At 42.8% G+C, this 21,323-nt stretch overlaps 1 protein-coding gene across 1 annotated transcript in view; it reads right to left on the bottom strand.

Annotated features, from left to right (window-relative positions):
- Nucleotides 1-21,323, bottom strand: part of si:ch211-285f17.1 (sickle tail protein) — a 92,058-nt gene that overhangs the window by 32,466 nt on the left and 38,269 nt on the right. The window contains 1 exon segment of the mRNA XM_051940459.1: nucleotides 13,199-13,485. Within this exon segment, the coding sequence (XP_051796419.1) occupies nucleotides 13,199-13,485 (287 nt within the window).

The raw sequence follows: 21,323 nt of genomic DNA on the forward strand, positions 1-21,323 counted from the left end.
GAGGAATTTGCCTCTAAATCTATATGTTGTGCTGCCAAATCCTTACCTCAGGCCATCACACCTTTAAAAAAGTGTCTTGAACTCAACTTACAGGATCTTTATTTTGAATGAATGACAAGAAAAATACAATGTGTATGAGATGAGAAGGCGGAGAAAAGAAGTTAAAAGTAGATCTCTGGCTGTCCATGTGTGTGTTTGAGAGAAAGAGGGCTACAAAGAGAGACGGTGTGCGTGCATGAGTGACTCAGGCTATTGTTCCAGAAAATCTGACCCGAGCCCAGGACGTCCTGCAAACATTTATGCAACAGTGGTTTTGACAAACACTACGCTGTCACTGCAAAGAAAGCTCAGGTCTGTGTGTCTCCGCTACCAAAATATATGTAAAATCCAAACTCCATAGCTCTTACATGTGATTTACTGGACACTGCACTCTCTCTTTTAACTGTATTTCCTTCTCATGCATGTACAGTATGGCTGCTTTTCACTGCAACCTGTCACCTGCCTTGACTATTACAAAGCCACTTTCAAGCCGAAGGGACAACGTTACGTGATTTCACAAAGCACAGTAGATTGTTATATCATGCGGCCCCCGTCTTGGCTCCTGACAGGCTGACACGCGGAGCCGAGCCGGGGCGATTAAAGTAAATTACGATTGTTAAGAATAATGGCAGCCCCCATCAGGAGCCCGCTGTGTCACTCATGGAGATTTAAGTACAGACATAGCCTCAAAAGCTGCCGGATCGTCATGCACCACACCTGCTGCCAGTCCACACAAAGCACACTGATTGGTGCCTACTTTCTTATATAATCAATATGGCCAGGGTGATAATAGCTTTCTCTTAACACAGCCTAGTTTCAACTTAAAAAAGAGAGAATTTGTCTGATTTGTAAGTCATGTTGATCTTTTGCACATTTGGGCTTTGAGATCTGTGACAAATGATGTGCTGCAGATTTCATGTATCATCCAAAGAAAGTTCGTTTGTGGATGTGTTTCTCTGCGGCCACTACGAGTACAATAGCGTGCGTTCATATTTCATGTGTTGTGTACACAGAAAAAGTGAACACACACATGCACACACTTAACCTGAGGAGCAGGTTTCATTCACTCATTCCATATTGTCTTTCCAGACGTGAAAGAATGTAAACATATGAGTGAAGGTGGAAGCCTGTGTGCCTTGAAACACCAGCTCCGCCGTCGCAAGCACGGCTTTCCACTTAAGATGCTAATTTGGCTCGAGCTCTGGAGAGCGGAAATAGAGCTAACTGTAATTACCTGGCCTGATCTGCATGGCAAACACATAAACAGAAGACGGTGGCTCTGCAGACTGTTAACCCCTTACTCAGCCTGTCTCACTCTGACATGCTATTCCACTTAAACCACCGAGTCTTGCAAAGTTAATGCGATAAGAGTGGAGTTTGAGTAAAATGCTTTATGTGTTCGTGTCCCAGAGTGAGACATTAAATCAAATCGGTGCTCACTTCCTCTTTATAAATCCATTTATCTATTCCATGGTGGCAGAAGTTCAACAAAGCAAGCACAAAACTGGTAGTTAATTGAAAACACACACGTGAGAATGTAAAACTCGGTGCCACTGCAGTTCTACACAGCTCCGAAGCACAAAGCCCCTGTCAATCAAGCCGTCTGTATGCTGTCTGTGGACACACCATCATCCTTTGTCTTCCATTGCCTAAATGACATTATACCAAAATCCCTCAGTCATCCATTCCCATTCATTGCCGCCACATCCCTCTCTCGCTCCCTCCTCTGATGCATTCCTCCTCTAATCCCTCCATCAAAATCCCCAGATGACCTTTCAGAGAGTTGGGCTCGTTTGGTTAATTGGTGCGTTCATTTAGATGACTTTCTAGCATCCACAGTCAGGTGCAGACTTTGTGGGGGTTCAAGACCTCCTGTTTACAACTTGATCATCAAAATACCCCAAATTTATATGCAGAACAACAAACAAGCGCCAGCATTCATTGATAAATATTACATTGACAAGTATCACATAATCAGGCAGATTATTCAGACTGCAAATGAAGTGCATAATCACAACAGAAACACAATACCGTGTCTGTTGACCCATTTCAGGAAGGAGGCAAGATGACTATCTTAGACCACTTGTGACATTTTGAACAACTGAGCAACACGGTCCGGCTGATTTCTATCTACTCGCACATGCATGAGTTGGTCGGTGTTATCACCAGCAGACATCACCGCTTCCTCTGAATGAGCACAAGTCAACTTTGTGTTAGCAGGAAGCAGAGAATGCTGTCTTCATCTTTTTCTGTCATGCCAGGTGTAATCTAACTTAAAAAACAGTGTCAGCAACAAGCGCATTTTAGATAATCTTATAAAGTATAAACAGTATTTACCATGCTCAAAAAGTGGCAGTCCTCCTTCGCCAGCAACTTCCATGTGGAAACTCCCTGGTCTAAGGGAATCAGGGTCTCTTCCTCCACTGTTATTTCAGCCCTTGAAGCTCTTGCTCTGTACGACTGCCCTGTCCTGCTCCACTGTCCTCTCTTTTCAGCTCTACATCACAGCGGATGCCCCCCTCCTCAACCCCCACACCCTCCCGCCATCCAACGCACACACCACCCCCACATCCCTAACGATCCAGCAGCACAATACAAACACAATCCACACCAGGCGGGCAGCAGCGGGGGGAAGTCATTGTTTTCTATGTGTGCTTTTTACATTTGTGCACCATTGTGTGAGATTGGGGAATGAGAGGCATCTGAACGAATCATGATGCGCAAATGTTTCCTACTTTCAGGCCATTCCGGCAGGTCGCAAGTAGAAAAACTGGTCCTTGCTTTAAACTCCACAAAGTTTCCAATGAGGGTTAAAAAAAATGCGTTTTATCTTAAAACGACAGCCTCAACACTAATCCCCATGTCCAATCTCAGCTTCCATCTCATTGCCTCGAGGCTATGACTGAAGACAGAGAGATGACACTTGTGTCCCTAAGGAGATAAGACGTCTCTCTTCCATCCAGGATCCTGAGAGTCGGTGCAAGAAATACTCAGCAAAGCCCTTGTCCGGTAGCACATATACTTAGGACAAACCCATAAATGCATGACTGTCATTGTGAAACGTTATTAGGGAAAGTTTAAAGACTTCTCAGATCATTAAAACAACAATTTGTGTTGCTCAAAGATTTTATGACAAGAAGCTGTGTTGTGGTTTCAGTCTTGTACTCAAGCCAAAGTGTTGCATAAGATAACAGGCCCAGACTCACACTAAGTCTGACAGATCATGTACCAGTCTTGCATGCGATGATTTGCACACATCCATTAATGTGTGTCCCATTCTCACCAGCTCTTTTACCAAACAAACACATTCAAAGTATTTGCTGACGGGGTTGCAGAGGCGCGATCTGTCCAGACTTGCAATTTAACATCCCTTTATCAACAGCAAGTCATATTTCATTGTTCTGAACACTTGGTTCATCCTAGAATAGCACAATGAATGTTTGATTAACTCACACGCACAGAGGAGTCCTTCACAGTGAAATGCAAAGTGGACAGAGCCATGCTCACATTTCAGATCGTCCATTTATTCAACACGTCTTCACATGAACCTGGGCTGTCTCCAGGGAGTCTTTTTCTCTGGTGGTAAAATAAAAGACCTTCCATGTCTAATTTAAGCCTCCCTCCGTGTACATCTGAGAATGAGTGTGTGTGGCTCTGAGCATGTGGTCACCGGACAAAGAGGGCTTTCTTCTCTTCTGAGGGATCAGAGTCACGTATCCTCTACGTGATGTTACTCACACACAAACCGATCAGCCACAACATTAAAACCACTGACAGGTGGAGGGAATAACACGGATAATCTGGTTAGGAAGCAATGTTTTGATTGGGTCCTGGTATTCATGTGGATGTTTCTTTGACAGGTACAACCAATTTAAGCACACAAGGCACACCCCATCATGCAATAGCCCTACACAACAGTCGGCCACACTTCAGAAACTGCTGGAGGAACACAACCAAGAGCCTAAAGAGTTGCATAAACTCACGAGTATCCAATCAAGCATCCATGAGATGTGTCGGAACAAGCCCGATCCGCTGAGTACCTCGAGGATCCAACGCCAATGCATCAGCAGCAGAGCTCATCCAGAGTCCGGTGTCTATGTCCTACACAATATTAGGCAGGCGGTTTTAATGTTATGGCTGATCAGGGAGCATATTTGTAGTACTGTCAAAGCTAAACTAAAGTTTCACACTCTGACTATTCCTTTACGGTGAACAGGTAATCCTTTCTGGTTCGAAGTCACAGTATTTTGTCAAGTGCCAAGTCTCCTTTTCGTCCCATGAAGCCAACCCCGATAATGGCTTTGCTATTCATGCCTAATTAACAAGTCACCGTAGACCACACAGCTCCTCCACCAAGCCTAAGATTTATTACACCCTCTCTCCCCGAGGAGAGTTTCTCACTGTGTCTGTACGTGTGTGTAAAAAAAAAAAAAAAAAAAATCAGATAGCAATAAGCTGAGGTTTTATTAAGCCCGACAGAAATACAGTAAATCCAGTGTTTCTGTATTTCCTGAAGAAATGATCCATATTGTTTTTTTTCCTCACCCTGACTCGTGGTAACATACGGCATTCAGTATCCACTCCTGACACTAGTGACTTATTTTTGACCTATAACAGAGACAATAACCAGCACTGCTCACAAACACAAGTTGTGACCCCTCGGCTTGAGATGATTCAGTCAACCATATGCAATGAAACTCTCACTGTCAATAAACAACAGCAGCCATTGAGGCTTAAGGTGCTAAATCACCACCACGTTTTCCCAACACTGAGCTCTGGGCTCATGACTGACTTGTTTTGTAAGCTACCATGTTAACACTGCCATGTGTTAAACCGCCAACTAAACAGAACATACTGTAGCACGACTGTGTAAACACTTGTATATGTAAAACATAAGTCATAGTTGAGAGGTGCTATGCCAACGGTAGCACCTACTCCCCTTCTGTCAAACCACATAATTTATCACTGATTGCATGAGCTGCTATATTCTCTTCTATAAACAATTCCTCATACTCCAGGTGTGGTCTATCATCTGTGTCATCTTGTTTCAACAAGAAAAACCTGTGTTCTCATTAGACTGCCTGAAAATTTATCTTAAACATTTACAACAGCAACTATTCTACCTTAGAGGAATGTTGTTGTTGTGGTTTTTAAGTTATTTTTTTGGCACTTTGTGTCTATTTCATAAGGAAAATTTAAAGATATACAGCAAAGATCTGGGCTAGAATTAAATCCAGGCTGCACTAAGGATGCAGTTTAAATATACTGTGCACGTGCCCTTCCAGGTGAGCTACCAAGATGCCCCACTGCTGAGTTTTTCTCTATATACCCACACTCCACCCCTTTATCTCTGCCGAGAGGGCCAACTGGAAATACAGCGCAGGAGATCAAAATAAGGTCTGAGCCAGATGCTTAGAGTTGGTCCTGTCAGCAGAGAAATCATCTTAGTGTGCTTCTGTCTCTGCTTTGCCTTTTGAAGTTAAGTTCATACCTTTGGCCCAAGGTGGAGTCCAGATGTTGGGCTGCATGCAAAGACTTGCAAAGCAGAGGTACAGATAGGAAAAACAAGAGGAACACACCTCTGCCTTGGTTCTTGGGCCACAAAGACTGAAATATTCTAATATATCGTAAATAAAAGTAGTTCATCATAGATAATCATCTTTCTTCACTTATTGGAAATAAGAACTTGTAGATATGATTTTTCTTCTTTGTTTGAAGAAAACATGCACGATCTGCTCTGCAAGATAAGCCATAGCTGTTTCACTTCATGGTAATGAAAAGACTTCACCCATGATGAGGGCTACTTTGGAGTTCACACCCTTTGCCTGTACACAAAGTCCTGTTCTGCTGCTTTGTGTTAATTCTGGTACAAAGTGTCTCTGACAGGACAAAATATCCTTGTAATATTCCTGAGATCTAGTAAAAAAAAAGGGCAAACCTATTTTCCACCAAACTAAAACAAGGATTTATACAAATTTAACTGCAAATTGAACATCGACAACACCAAAAAGTGGACAAAAACTACCGATGAAAATAAGTCACAAGTGCCAAAAAAAACAGGAAAGAAGCCAAGGCACTCATTTTGTAGTAGCTTCCTTTAAATACCAAACCGAGCAGGTAAATCCAACTGGGAGAGTTGTGACATTTGGGAATAAAGAGCTTGTGGATTTAATCTCATAGTATTAGTGAGGATATTACATAGGCACTTTATGTAACTGCTGATTTTGCCAGTTTTTCTTATCATGTACATAGGCTACTATACTTTTTTTTGGCTAAACCATTGCTGGTATAGAGCTGCATCGCTGTGCATTAGCAACAGCTGCTAGCAACTACTTTTACTAAAGGCTCTTTCCTGTCATTATTTCATACCAAAACACATGGATGTGCAAACCTGACTACATAAATATTTACAAAGCAAACCTGTTGTGCTTCTAGCTTCTAGTTCTAACAGGCAGTGCCACTAAAGCTGTTGAGCATTGCAAATTGGGCATTAATTAGTGTGAATCATCATATATTAAAACTGTCCTTTGCTGAACCTTTGAATTACCTCTTTGGCTCCTGTGTCTTGGCATAGTTCAGCTGATTAGCAGTTTTGCAAAAGGGCTGCCAAACTGACAAAATACGTCATCACACGAAGCTCCTCAGGCTGCAACTGCTGCATTGACAAACGGCCTTAACTGTACCCAAAGGAATGCAGGGTGTAAGGTTAAAAATGCGCCAGACGTTTCACCTACGTTCTCTGTAAATCAGTCAACTTTTCAGGATGCCTAACGACTACCTGCCTGTTGAACCAGAGGAGCAACAACACAAGTGGAGATAAGTCCGACTGCTGATTCTGCTACTAACCTAAACCAGGGCTAATGCAGCTCTGTTACTTGTTCAAGAGAGCATTGCAAAGAGCTCAGACCTGATTAGCTGGTCTGATTAACGCGCTCCCATTGCATTTGAGACAGTGTGTAAAATTCTGTCTGGCTTGACTCATTATCAGCAGTGATCAGTGGCAGGTCCATGAGGGCCTTCTGTCAGAGCAGCTTAACACTCCCACCCCCCCTCATAATGACACTCGGGATTAGACACAGCCTTGGCGCCACTCTGCAGACCACTTGTCATCTCGGTTGGAGATGCTGCACCCCTAAAACCCTAAACCCCCGCCATGTAACCCCTGTTAACCAGGAGGTCAGCGCATGCCCGTCATTAACCTTGTGGCTCTTGTTTGTGTGCCTGAAAGCAGTTCTCAAAGTGTCGCTTCATGCAGAGGTGGCAGATGCTGTTGAAAACAAGCCCTGCTCCTAGTTTTCAGAGTCGAATGATTAAACGCAGACCTCCTTGACACAGTAGCTGATTGTGTGAGTTCAAATCACCAGGTACAATTTGTGCTACAATAAATACAATGCTTCACTATGCAATGTCTGTTTTGTGATACTCTTGCCATTGTAGGGACACCATGCCAAGATTGGTCGACAACAAATGATTCTTAGTTAAAAACAGGAACAACACTCCCCCAAGACTAACACCGCCTCTATTCTTCTTTTCTCTGATCATGTTCAGATCTCTTGCAGGGAGTTGATGCATGCTCGGAGCCAGCGTTATCTCTCTGACCTTGGTTCCAGGGAGCAAGAGTGTAGCAGGGCCAGGAACCCACAGAGAAAAGTATGTGAGAGACTGGCCAAATGTTGCAATGCCTTAAAAAGACTCAGGGGGAGAGTTCACAGCGCATTTTGTGTCTATACTGACAAATTAGTGCTATTTATGTAGCTGGGTTTAATATGGATTGTTGGGTTGCCATGTCATTGGCATTGATGTTCTAATTAAATGCGCCAATGTTTCCAATGCTAAGTTCATACTACATGATGCCCAGCTTCCAGTTCTGAAAAGTTTCCAAGTCATCCCTTTCAAAGTTTCTTCCCATTAGTGTTCACACTGAAAGCCATCTTCTTGCCTTCTCAGTGCATGTATGGTAAATGAAAGGAGTCATAACATGTAATATTTGGAAAGAGTTAAAAGAAAAAAGTATCACATCATCATCTATCCCTTTTGATTACATGTTTAACTTTGTAGAAAACCGTCAACTTGCCAATTAGATAAATGTTGGAAAAGAATCAACATCTAGAGCAGCATTTTGTTAACCTTGCCAGCAAGTTGATTTCTCGCGATATTTGTGAGTTCACAAATCTCTCAAGAAACCATCTTGCACCGCTCCCGCATTCACTGTTCGTACAGAGCCAAGTTGGCACGGGCCAATCACGCAGCAGTATTTGTGTGTGGGGCGGGATATCCAGATGTGAAGACGAAACCAAGCGCCAGTAGATCAAAACAAACATGGCAACGGAGGACAACGATTGTGTAGATGCTGCTATTAAGTCAGTTTTAGCTGAATCTCCTATCGCTTCTTTGAAGGAAGAACAACGAGAGGCGCTTTGTCCATTTCTGGATGGTAAAGACGTTTGTGCTTTTTACCAACGGGTTTTTGGTAAGAGTTTAATCTACCAATTGGCTCCGCTCATTGTGAAGATCCCGCGATTGGCTAAAAACAAACCTGTCAGAGGCGGGACATACTGTTGCATTGTCCAATCCGTGCCTCTTTCCTCCGAACGGATTTACATGGAGCGGTCCCAGATTGATATTGTGGAGTACTATCAAGTACTACACAATTATTAATCTGGCTATTGCCAGGTTAGCATTTTGTGGTTTTTGATAACATCCACTATAAAGTCTTTCACTTGGTGTCAAACTATGTTTCAATTGATCGCAGCAAAATCCATACAAGCAAGAAAATAAGGAGGAAAACTATGGCTCTAACGTCACAATATACTCCAAAATTATCCCACCCTGCATACTTGGGAATCTTTTTGATTGACAACATTTGGCAAGTGATCCAATCCTGGTCTTAAAACACGATTAAACATCTTTCATCTGTGATATGATTTAAATTAACCAATAACGTCCTCAGTTATAAATCAATAAAACTTAAAAACATAAGCTGTCATCAGTTTCTGCTTGGTGCATACAAGCCTGACTTCACCTTTTCTAGAAAAACACAACCTGAAGGAGAACAACAGTATGAACACCTGCCAGAAAAATGTACCACAAAACTAATTTACCCATCCTGACACTCACACCGTTACCACAATCTCTGCTATGATCGGCCAATGGAATTATCACAGCTTGGCGGTGACAGACCTGTCTGTCCGTTTGTCCGTCCGGTGCCCACAGCCGCAGACAGCTGTCCTAACATGGCTGCTCCATTCTGCAGGGAAAAACCTTCGCCTGGGAAGTCACAGCTCATCACACACAGACACTGACACACAGGCGGAAGCGGGGAATTCAGTGCGTGTATGTGTGTGCTTGTGATCGGTCAAGCAGTTCAGTTTGTCCTCGTCAAAAGCCCCCGGGGCAGACAGAGAAGGGGTGAGAGGATGGGTGGCGGTCGGGCCAATGGGATGTTATCTCATCTCCCCTGGGTGGGATCCAGGTCTTTGCAGGCCTGATGAGGAGTGGAGGAAATTAAACCACTCGCTTTTGTTGTGGGTTTAAGGATCACAGCAGAAGAAAGAGGAGCAGTACCTTATATAAGAATAAGTCAGCCAGTTTGTGTGTGTGGGTATTTGTTCTGGGAGGAGTGGGGTCATCCACTTTGCAGACTGAAGCGATATCATCTTCCCAACCTCCGCTTGACCTTGATAAATATCCGCCTTTGTAACTCAAACCTCAAGAGACATTTCCTCCTCACCTCTGAAGCATGCATCGCCACCAATGTTGCTTTTCCTGTACGGTTGAGATCTTTAAATCTGCGTGAGAACGGTGCCAAGTCCTCCCCCTTTCCCACACTACACTATCTGTCACAGAACACACCACAACGAGCAAAAGTGGCTTACATTCTGGCTGCTTTCCCTCATTGCACAATAATCAAACCTCCTCAGGACACCAAGTGACAAACACTTCAATGTACTTGTCATTATCGCTTTGTTTTCTTTGTGTCTGTGATGAATGATTGCGTTCATTTTGACATCCTGAATTGGATTATGCCAAATATGGTCTTCAATCATCTTTTTTTCCCCATATATCAGCGCTGACTTTATCTTGCCAGATATTCATGCACAAACCAGTCTGTTTTGTGACAGCATCTTGTATCTTCTTCCTTGACATAATAAATTCAAGAGCCATCGCCGCTCAAAATCTCATCCCACACATCTGAATAACATATGAGTGGTTTCGTTCTAAAATCACTTTAAATGTGTCATGTCTTTACAAACTGACAGAACACTTTATCTCTCTCATCTCATCTCATCTTAGCTGCTTTAAAGAAAGAACTTCAAAGGGTCGAAAACTTAATACTATTTTACAGTGACTCCGCTAATAAGAAAATACTGTCAGGTGACTCACAGCTAATGAGGACAGAGGATTCCAAACTATGTTCTCTATGACCCTGGAGTGACTCAAAATAAATTTTTCATACGGGTTCAGACACAAACATAACAAGATAATCTTCCTCTTGTTGCTTCTCATAACCCTGTGTGAAGTCAGAAAGGAGCTGGTCTTGTAAATAGCCAAAATGTGAGATACACATCCAACAATCCTGGACACGTTACAAGCAATCTAATCACAGAAACAACTCCATTGGAATGAGTCCATAAAATTAACACATCTGACTCCATGCCAAGTATTAGATGTAAATGCAACACAAATAAAAAAATAAATCCTCAGGAGCAAACAAGTGAAGCTCAGGAGCAGGAACTTCTCCACAGCAGATTCCAATTCTGATCTTTGAAAAAGCCAAAAGGACACACAAAAGACATTTAGTGCAAATCTTCTCCTCAATTCTAATAATATGGCATTGCCAAAACATGTAGTAACAACAGCAGCCAGTCATATAATCACTATCAGTCATCACTGTCATGCGAGACAGCATGTTGTTATGTTATTACCATTTAACGTCCGTCCACAATAGATAATTTGCTTTACAATTACAGCTACATCTGCCACCTCTGTTAAATTAGGAGAAGCTGCAGATGATTGCACCTTTGGGATAATTTGGAAGTGGTGACCTCAAGGCGTCGACGTGACTGAACATGAATAAGGTGGAGAAATTAGTTGCGGTCCCATACTTTTCTTCCTTTGCTATAAAAAATAACTCGTGCGCCAAGTTTTGCGTCTTGGAAGTTTGCAGCACCTGACAGCGGACTGCTTGGTGCGCGCTGCAGGGAAGAAGCTCCTTTTGCGTAAAAGCGCAACAACCGCACATATATTTCGAAGCTGCTACGAATAACACACAATAATGTTGCTGTTTCTATGTTTGAATGCCTCTCTCGCGTGGAAATAAAGGCACATCTACCGATCTGTCTTACCTTCAATGCGTCTGAGCGGAGCGACGGCGCCGAAGTTTATTCCTGTCCGCGTAAGAAAAGTTTATTTTAATTCCTGCGCGGGCTTCACGGACAGAGAACCATGCCCCCGAACAATCTCGAGGTCCATAGTGTGTTTTTTGTTGCAGAGCAGCGCTCCATACAGCTCTCTCACAGGCAGGCACTTCTCTCCAACAGGCACCTACAAGTAAACTGAGCCCTCCAGCGGTGACATCATGAGTCACTATGGCAACGCTGACTCCACCCCAGTCCGGAGCTGAACTTACCTGTCTGACTACCTACATCTCACAACAAACTCTATCCACCGTGGAGAGACACTTATTTTAGATGAGCATCAGCGGATAAAACAGTAAACAGACAAAAAGCAAGAACCCAAACTGGCTGATCCACTTTTCTGCCATCATCCATTAAGACTGATACTACCTATGCAAATCTACAGAGTTCATGATGAGTGCAGCATGATTGAAACAGCGCCTCATGAAAAGGGTTTACTTTGCATATGGGTAGGCTGTGTGGGCAGGTCTGAAAACAGCACACAAAATCCCTCTTGCACAATGGCTCCTACCACCGCCTGGAGCTCCCCTGTGGCCCGGTGCCAGTCTCACTATTACCTCAATTGTTTTGGCTACACAGCCAGCTCGCTCTTGTCTTTTGTCTCCTTTGACCTGGAGCAAACAAACAACACAATGACCAGGTGAGCCAATGTCCAGACTCCCTCTGTGTTGCCCTCCTCAGTGACTTCAGAGCACAAGGAGACTGTATAACCTCCAAAAGCTCCCAAACAGCACAAACTAATGTAACCTATACATCATTCTGTAGTCTGGAATATACAGTTCAGTCTGAAGCTTTGAAACAAGTCAAGATACGGTGATCAAAACAGCAGCATATGGCCAATTCAAACTGGTTGTGGTTTGCATGTTTTCCACACCTCACTGTTTCACAGCAGCAGTGGGAGGGGAACGTGACAGGCAGATTTATAGGATATACTTCACATTCAACCTGCGGCAAAAGAGTGGAAGGAAAACAGTTTTGCACTGCAGTCTGCAAAGGAAAATGAAAAATGCCTGCAATCCAAGACTGCACAAAAGCACTTTCTACACATTCATATGTGATTCTGGTTATTTATGAACCTACATATTCATATTGTAATTTGCAGTCATACTTTGTTTAAAATAGCCTTCATGTAGTGTGTGTAGCTTATTTGAACTCCCAGATGCAGGACACAGTAGGAGGGGAATGAATTGAACTAAATGGTAAATGTAGCTGCTTAAGAAAGACTTAAACTGACATTAAATCTGCTTTGAAAGGTGTTGTCAGCAGCAGAAAGCACATAAACTGACTTTTTGGCACCATGATGACACAGAGCAGCATCATCATTAGTCCTGTTTCAAGTATGAGTCAAGTATATATTTCATACTTTTAGTTTTGCTTTATGTCACCACAAGCTTTTTAGGGAAATTCCTGACTCTTTAACTGCTACATACACCATCAGTACTTTACAGCTAAAGCGTTGGTCACACGGTAGCTGCTAACTTCATCAGCTACAAATGGAAATAAGGTTGAAAGTTGACATTTGCGGGAAATTTGCTCAGTAAAATGCAAAAAAAATGCTCCATAGTGTTAAATGGAACTGCTACAGAGTTGATACTTATCTGCCAGTTTCCCACCATTAGGAATCCCTAACCCATTCGATTCCTTGTTTATATATTAAAAATGCACATTTTACATCATGTCACATTATCATCTTCAGTCTCAGTGTGGACTTTTCGCACTCTGGCCTCCTTCAACCCACTGACCTGCTCCCGCAGCCTTTCCTGATGGCCCATGATAGCAGAGGCATGATGGGGGTATTTTTGCTTTAGGTGCTCCAGGAAGGCCTCCCTCTTCTTGTCCATATCTGACGGCTGCATAGCCAGGATCTCCCGGGAGCTGCGGGCTCCTCCTAATGTGTGCCTTCGAGGGACAGTGCGTCCACCTTTGGAGTCCCCTCTGGAAGAAGCCGTCCCATTTGGGGAGGCCTGTCTGCGGCTTACACGCTCAGCGTCCTCTGGGGAGGTTACCTTCAGGTTGCTTTTGGTTTGTTCTGAGGAGACACAAGAACAAGGGGTCAGAACATAAGTGCTGTAGCCATGTTTTCACATCAACAACAAGCATGCGAGTTATTTTTCCATAGGCCATGAGGAGGGCATGTCAGGGCAAATCAATCATCTGAGATGTAATACTTCTGGAACAAGTGTGAGTTCGACTTCCTGTGTGAACGAGATTTTTTTAAAAATGACTCAATCCATATTCAAAATTACATTATTTTCCCTGACACACAGTACATCCTGCCTCATTATATATTCATACTGTTTCATATTTCTTATTGAATGTGACAGAAAAGATACTGGTGATGAAAACAGTTAGCTGTAACAGCTGTTTCCTGTAAAACACGCCAAAGATTCCATTAATGTAAAGAGGCACAAATGCAGAAACCTGGAGATGATACCCAGAGCATCTGTTCATACATCACATGCCTTGAAAACTGTTGAGATTGAGCAGACACTGTCAGATGCAATAACTATATTTGAGGAGAGAGTTTAATAAAATAATATAGGAGGAAAGGCCTTTTTGCTGGCTCCCACTAAACACTGTGGGTGCTAGCTTTCAAGTTATTGCAAGCGTGTTCGCAGCATCATAGCAACAGTAACCTGTCACTGGGCATGTTTCCGATAATCTAACAGATATCTTATTCTGCAATCAGGAACACCCCCCCCCCCCCCGCCCCCTTTAATCAAATGTGAAAATAACAAAAGAGATGTCAGAGAGTTATTTGATACGGGGCATAATAGAGGCAGAGTAAACACAACCTCCTTAGGCACATAAATACCTTTGTACCCTTGTTATCTTAGTCTTAAATCAATCATCGCCCAGGAACACAATTATAATCCATCAATGTGAAGCTACCAGATTTTGTGCAAGAAGAGAGGAGAAAGAAGAGGAGAGAAGAGGAGAGGAGAAGTAAAGGAGGAGGGTTGCTGGAGTGTGAAAACAGAAGGGGGAAAAAGCAATAAACCAAGCTGATCTGCTGCCTTGTTTTGCAGACAGGTAGCTGGAACTATAATGTGTACCTTCCAGAGGGTAATGGCGGAAAATAAAGGACCTCTTACAGAGTTGGCTCTTCAACAGCTGAAGGAGGAAATTTCAAGTGATTTGCCACTATTTTGTGGGTGGTTTAATATGGGTTTTCTTTTCTCCTTTGAAAGCTTGAGTACCGGCTGTGAGCCACACATGAAAAAGGGATTTCTTGTTTTCCTCTTTAAGACATGTTAGAACTAAAGCAGGGGTAACTTCACTGATTTAGCTACTGTAATAACTTGTGACTACTCAAAACACCTGCTTAGTCGCTGCAGTGGTGGGGCTTTTAATGCTTTCTTGTGCCATGCACTGCATTTCTTCATTCTCTTTTTCATTCGTATCTGCTTTGTTGCCACCGGCAGATCTTTTAAGGGAAAACACGACACTGCTTTGCCACAAAAAGCAGGGACAATGTTGGAGGAATGCCGTCACGATCATGCCCCCGTCACCGGCACCATCCGCCCAAAATCCTACCCTACTCAAGTTCAGAGCTGCAGCGCGTCTCATGTACTTCCAATCCTATTTTTAACTCCCAAACACAGTTCCCCCACTGCTAACAAAATTGCACTCAGCTGACAGAACAGACTCGAAACCTCTAAAGCATCTGAATTCATTTGGCATGTCAGAAAGCTCATTACCTTCCCCAAGTGAGCAATTCTTTGTCTTCATCTGCAATTTCTTCTTCCATTGCACTGTCAGATCAACACATACACGCAGTGCCGGACATGAATAAGTGTGGGCTGGGAGAATCAGCTAACTGCTTGCCTTAGAGATTCCAGACGTAGCTCACGTGGAAAAGGGGGCTTGAGATAGGCCCTGCCCCACAGCCCCAGGATAGGACTGGTGGGGATTTAGAAAGTCAACTGCATTCCAGGACACTAGTAAGCGACTAGACCCACACCCTCAAGCTAGAAGCTCTACTGCTGGCGCCCGGAGCGGCCATAGACTGAATGTAAATGTGTGTGAGGGAAACAGAGAGAATATAGAGCGCTGTAAAAGAAGATACTGACATGAAAACACACTTTCCTCTCTAAGTCTGGATACTGAAACTAACAGGTGTCAAACTGCCACACAAACTCATATAGTCTGTTCTCCATCGCGATTTTCTCTGCAAGCTGTCTCTTGTTTAGCTCCCTGTTGAGGGCCCACCAGACGCTTGCATGCATCCAAATGTGTCATAACCTACTTCTGAGCCACATTCGTACTGCTCTCGGAGCACGGCAGCCAGCTAATATGTGATCGAGTTATCTGATCAACAAGGCAGAATAAGACAAGTGTCAGTCCTGCAGGGTGTGTTGCTTCCAATTAGGAACCTCGCGGGAGACGCCATGTGGTTTGCTGCTGCTGTGTTTGGGTTTTATGAAAAGTAACACGGTCCTGTTTGCCTGCCAGTCAGCAAGCAATGGGCTTCATATGTACGGTGTGTTTTTGAGGGAAAGAAGGGGGGGGAAGGGTTGAAAGAGCTGGCATCTCGGTTCATTTGTTTCTTTGCAGCTGGCTGATGTAAGTGAGCCTGATCTGAATGCGCTGGAAGAAGAGGGCACAAAGCGACGCACCTCAGCAGGAAAACGTGAGGGGATCAATGGCCTAGTTATGTGGCCATGTAATTGAAACTGGTGGGGTGAGCGCATGAACAAACACAGTGCAACAGCTGACGTATAATGTCTAAACATATGGAGGCGAGTCTGCTTCCACCCACTTTGTCTGCTTTCACTCCCTCACATGCCCTTAGCCGCGATAGCCAGACAGTTAGCAGGCCGATAGATGGGGGATCACGTCATTTAGTCATACTTCAAAGTATTCTCTAATGTGCATCATTTCCCAAGACTTATCTTCTCCACTAAGAGCAAATGTGTATTTCTTCTTGATTGCAGAAAGATGGTAAAACAGTTGATCCACTTACTTTACATATGTAGCTGTTTTATGCTAGAAATCTGAAAAACACCTAAAAGTTCTTTAAAATCTTGAGTATCTGACTGAAACAACAAAACGAGCTAATTTTGCTACATTTTTCTATCCCTTATGTATTTTGCAAGGCCTCTGTTTAAAAAGTATGTGACAAAGTACATGTTTTTAACATAATTATGCAAAAAATCCATAATAACTTCAGTATATTGTAATTCAAGAGGTCTAAGAGCAAACTAGACACCCGACTTTGTTTGCAGGCTTTAGAAAATTTATCCCATTCGTTCAGGAGAATGTGAAGCTACAAGTAAAAGTTGACTTCCAGTTTTACTGTTTCTGCACATTTGAAGCAATCTACATTTGCTGTTATTCATGTGAGTAAAGGGGCTTACGCTAGAAAGGGAAAGACTATGAGCTTCAGGACTAAAGCTATATTTAAAATTGTGGTTGGTTTCGCTTCGTAGCTTTTTTCAAAATATCTGCCTATTGCCAACTTTAAATATCAAGGAAATATGTAATCCAAGATGAATCTGGAATTTCAAATGCTGCTGATTTCTAAATACACTAATCTGAAATGTAGAGTTCTTAAGTTGGCAACTTGGCATATGGCAGGACTGTCAGAATTTATGTGTCAGGAATTCCTGTCCTGACAATGACCCCATAGATCATCCCAACCAACCAACAAGGTCAGTCCTTGCTCGGCCAAAACACATAATTAAAGCAGCTCCTCCCAAACCAAACAATTACATCCTGTGGTCTGAACACTCTGCCTTTACTGCACTTTTAACTTCAGCATTCCAGGCCAAAAATGACCTCCTTCTTTTTCAAGAGTGTCACCAGGGATCTGCAAGTGAATTGTGTCTCGCTCCAATAGCTCAAGATGTCATTCTCTCTTTCACAGCTGCCAGTGTTGAGGTAAATGATGGTTCTCTTAGTTGAAAGACAACATGAAGCACTTTGCCCGTGGAACACCAGGTCTACAAGCGAGCACGGCCTCCTGCTGTTTGGCAGTACTTTGTGGCTGTCACTTATTTATGGAGGAATGTATCCCTGTGCACACTCCCACTCTCCCCTACTATTACTGTCCCCATAACTATGCAGTTAGATACAAAGCCCTGTTGTGTGCAATAAAAGCAGGGCTCACATAGCAGTACCCTGAAGCCATGAATAGTGATACACATAGCAGTGCTAGTCCACTGTTCAGTATCTGACAGTATCTGTATCTTGTAGAAGTTATCAGAGTTGGAATATCAGATGATTCCTGTTCATGGTGGAACCGCGCTACATGTACACAAAGGATCTTATTTTAATATGATTAGAATAACTCAAGCTTGTAATACGGCAATAATATCCTTTTTAGCAAAGGCATTTAGACTATTACAGAGACTTAAAATCTTGCCTTGCTGCCTGTGGGGTGAAGTGACTGTGACTCACTTTGGGATTTTTAAACATGCTGGTGGTGATGGATTCAATTCTGCTCCATCTGTTATTTAGTGGATCCATCACTTTGGTTCTGAGGGAAATATCGCTCCAATTGCATGGATTGGTCGTTGACTTTATGTGATCCATGTCACCCATATGTTTCTTGAAGAATTAATTATGCATTATTTTTAGTCCTAATACAATTTAAATTGTGTGAGTTATATAAAATGTACACACCATACAGTCATCATGAACAAGGAGTTTAGCTGTAGAGACCAACATTGTTGTTCCAAGCTGTAAACATGTTTATTTCTACTGTAAATTTGACATTTTAATATGGAGGTCTATGGAGACTGATTCACTTCTGGAGGCAGCCTCAAGTGGTCATTTGAGGAACTGCAGTATTTGACACTTGTGTACTTGCTTCATTTTTCAGGCCAGGAGGATGCCATTTAGGATTATAGGACATTTTGCATCAACATTTATTGCCCAAAGAGAATGGATCCAATAACTTTGGTGCCCCTACCCCTATAGACTGTATATAAAATACGCTTTCACCTGAGCTTTCAGGTCAAATGATTGAATCTTGGTGAAATAGCTTAACATCTAATTGCTCATTTTTACTTCTTTTGTATAGATCTTGAAACTCCCTGGAGTATGAATCCTAATACATTTTGGGATCCATTTTTCATTTATCTCCACTATGTTGGTTGGCATTTGTGGTTTTGTATATGACAATTTGGACTGCAGAGATGGAAATGACATATCACTTTGCCAATAAATATCACCGCTTAGTTTTGCTATCATTTCTGCTAGCATGATTCAAAACTCTTGGCTGTTGACAACACTGTTAAATAAAACTGCTACATTCTTGAATATATATATTTTCAAAGAGATGTGTTGAAATAAATTAGTTGAACAACTGAACTTGTGCAATAAAATTTGCAGTTTAAGACCAAAACTAGAATGAAAACTGTGGAACTATTTTCCCACTCCTTTGCATCTTGCGTCTAAAGAACCTTTGTTTTCTATCAGTCTTCCTTTTTGTGTCAGGCTGAGACCACCTGATTCCATGCCCTTCGCTTATCGCATTACTTTCTTCCACCCACAGCCAGCGCTGCACACCGACACTGCCAAGCTGCAGTGGAGGCCTAATGCGAGTGTCTGTGGAGGTGACCTCAAAGTCTGCAGGAAAAAACTGAGATTTCAACAGCGAAATCTCCCTGATTGCTGATCTGAAAGATAAGCCATTTCCAAGCAGGTAACTGACACAGAATTTACAAATGCTCCCACAATACAGCTTGGCCACATTTTTCAAACTGACACACATTCACACAAACAGACATTCATGCACCAACACTCACATGCAGCGAGTATCTGACCTTCCATCTGGGTATCTGTTTCACCCTTTTCAGGTATAAGTCATAAAAACTACAATTTTCAGGCATTTCAGCACTTCACATTGCATTGTGCGATAGCAAACCCAGACACGGAAAAGGGGAAAACAGACCCCTTTCATAAACAAGAGGAATTTCACGTCTAGTTTGACCTAAGGCTCATTGACAAAGAAAACTGTCCACTTGTAAAATCCTCCAATCAGAGAGGCCTTTGTAAAGAAGGTGACCTTTTACCCTGAAGCCATTGCCTGTGGATGACTGCGGCTTTGTTTTGATTTGAGAGGTTGATAATATCAGTTTCAGGTCAGGATGTTGCAGTATGTGGAGAACAAAAGACTGCTACAATCATTTATTTCACTTCCATGCTGTCTTAGAACAGAGCAGGACTGAACAATTCAATATTACATTGAGTTTGAAGGTAATTTAAGACATCTCATAGTTGTGTCCTGATTTTCTCCTTTCACTGCAATAACGTCCACTTTCTTCCCTGCCTGTCGGTGCATATGCGACCTGTTGTTTCACTAGTAAAGTCCACAATGCTTCTGGGTGCTGAGAGCATCCACACTTAACTGTACTGTGCATTTGGGACACCGGCATTGTCATATTGTACAGTAAACAAAAACAGTGTTTCCCAAATGTCTCCTCTCAGGCTATCTTCCCTATTAAAATATGCAACTGTCCACGCCATCACGAGTAAAATCAACACAACATATGAATAATACATACCAGCATGAAGCTGACAATTGAAATACTCATTAGTGGCTTAAAAAAACCTTGGATTTCAGTTGTCAGATTCCTCTCTTGAAGTTTGGAATGCAACTTTTTTGACTCCTCAGCAAATAACTAGATTTTCTTTTTGCCTTTTTTTTTTGTCATTTTTCTTTTCATTTCTACCTTCTGTCTTATTCTCACCAGTATCTCTCTGCTAATGAGGCATCTCCCAGCTGGTAATGACCACTGGTCCCCACCCTGTTAGCGAAGACCACCGCAACATCTGTCTCAGCTCAACCTTTGCAGACATCCAGAGCTGTGGTACATACACTGATTGCAATTCACCTTTCAATTAAAATACCGTGTACGGATATATACGGTATCTGTGTGTGCGTGTGGTGTGTGCGTAGTATGCGGGCCTTCCCAGACTTTCCGCTCTGCTGAAGTCATATAAACAGACAGGGCTGCCAACCTGACAGGCAGTCAGCCAAAAGATATGAGTTACAGACGTGTGGTCTGGTGTGTGTGTGTGCGGTGTCAGCGCTGGGAATAGTCACAGCGGTGGGGCGAGTGGCTGTGATATCAAAACAGCTACGGAAGAGTAGAGAATCTGACGGCTTAACATTGCAAAAATAATGATTAATACATATTTATCACACAGGAGATGCCCGGCACATTCAGCTAAAGTCCTTTTACTGTAGCTGGACTCAATAAAGCATGGCAAAATTGATTTTACTGCCTATTGAGTCCAAGTGGAGTGGCTTTACCCTGAATTAGAGAGACTTGTAGATCTTTAACTGAAGTGAAAAGTTAACACCCTTCCCACTGAATGGACTACAACTTCAATAAAGTTTAACTCAGTCGATGCAATAAGCAGAGCTTTAAATAAGGCTGTTCCACATCCCTCGTAAAAGCAAGTAAGTCAGTCATTTCGTTCTCTCTCCTCTGAGTGCTTCTTCCCAGTTGTTCGACTAACAAGCAAACAAGCTGAGGGGAGGAAAGAGATGAAGCCACTGGCAGAGCAGGCCTGTTAGTTCTGATGCTTCTCTCCAAGACAGCCAGAGGACAACTCAAACAAACAGCTTTGTTTATTGGCCGGCTCCATTCATCAGCACAAACAGCATGTCTGTCTGCTACCCCTTTCTGACACACATCAGCACTGGATCAATCCGAAGCAATAAAGCAGCTCTTGCCTTTTACTTTTTTTCTCTCAGACCAAACATGTTGTTGCTACTTTTGAGATGCCCTGCATTTTCCCCACACCAGGGGGTGCTGTTGAACATGCTCCAGGCATGTTGTGCAGTGATCAGGAGGAAATTACAATGTGTGTGTATGTGTGTGTGTGTGTGTGTGTGTGCGTGTGTGTGTA

Source organism: Acanthochromis polyacanthus, chromosome 20, assembly GCF_021347895.1.
Source record: "Acanthochromis polyacanthus isolate Apoly-LR-REF ecotype Palm Island chromosome 20, KAUST_Apoly_ChrSc, whole genome shotgun sequence".
In the NCBI taxonomy this organism is placed as follows: Eukaryota; Metazoa; Chordata; class Actinopteri; family Pomacentridae; genus Acanthochromis; species Acanthochromis polyacanthus.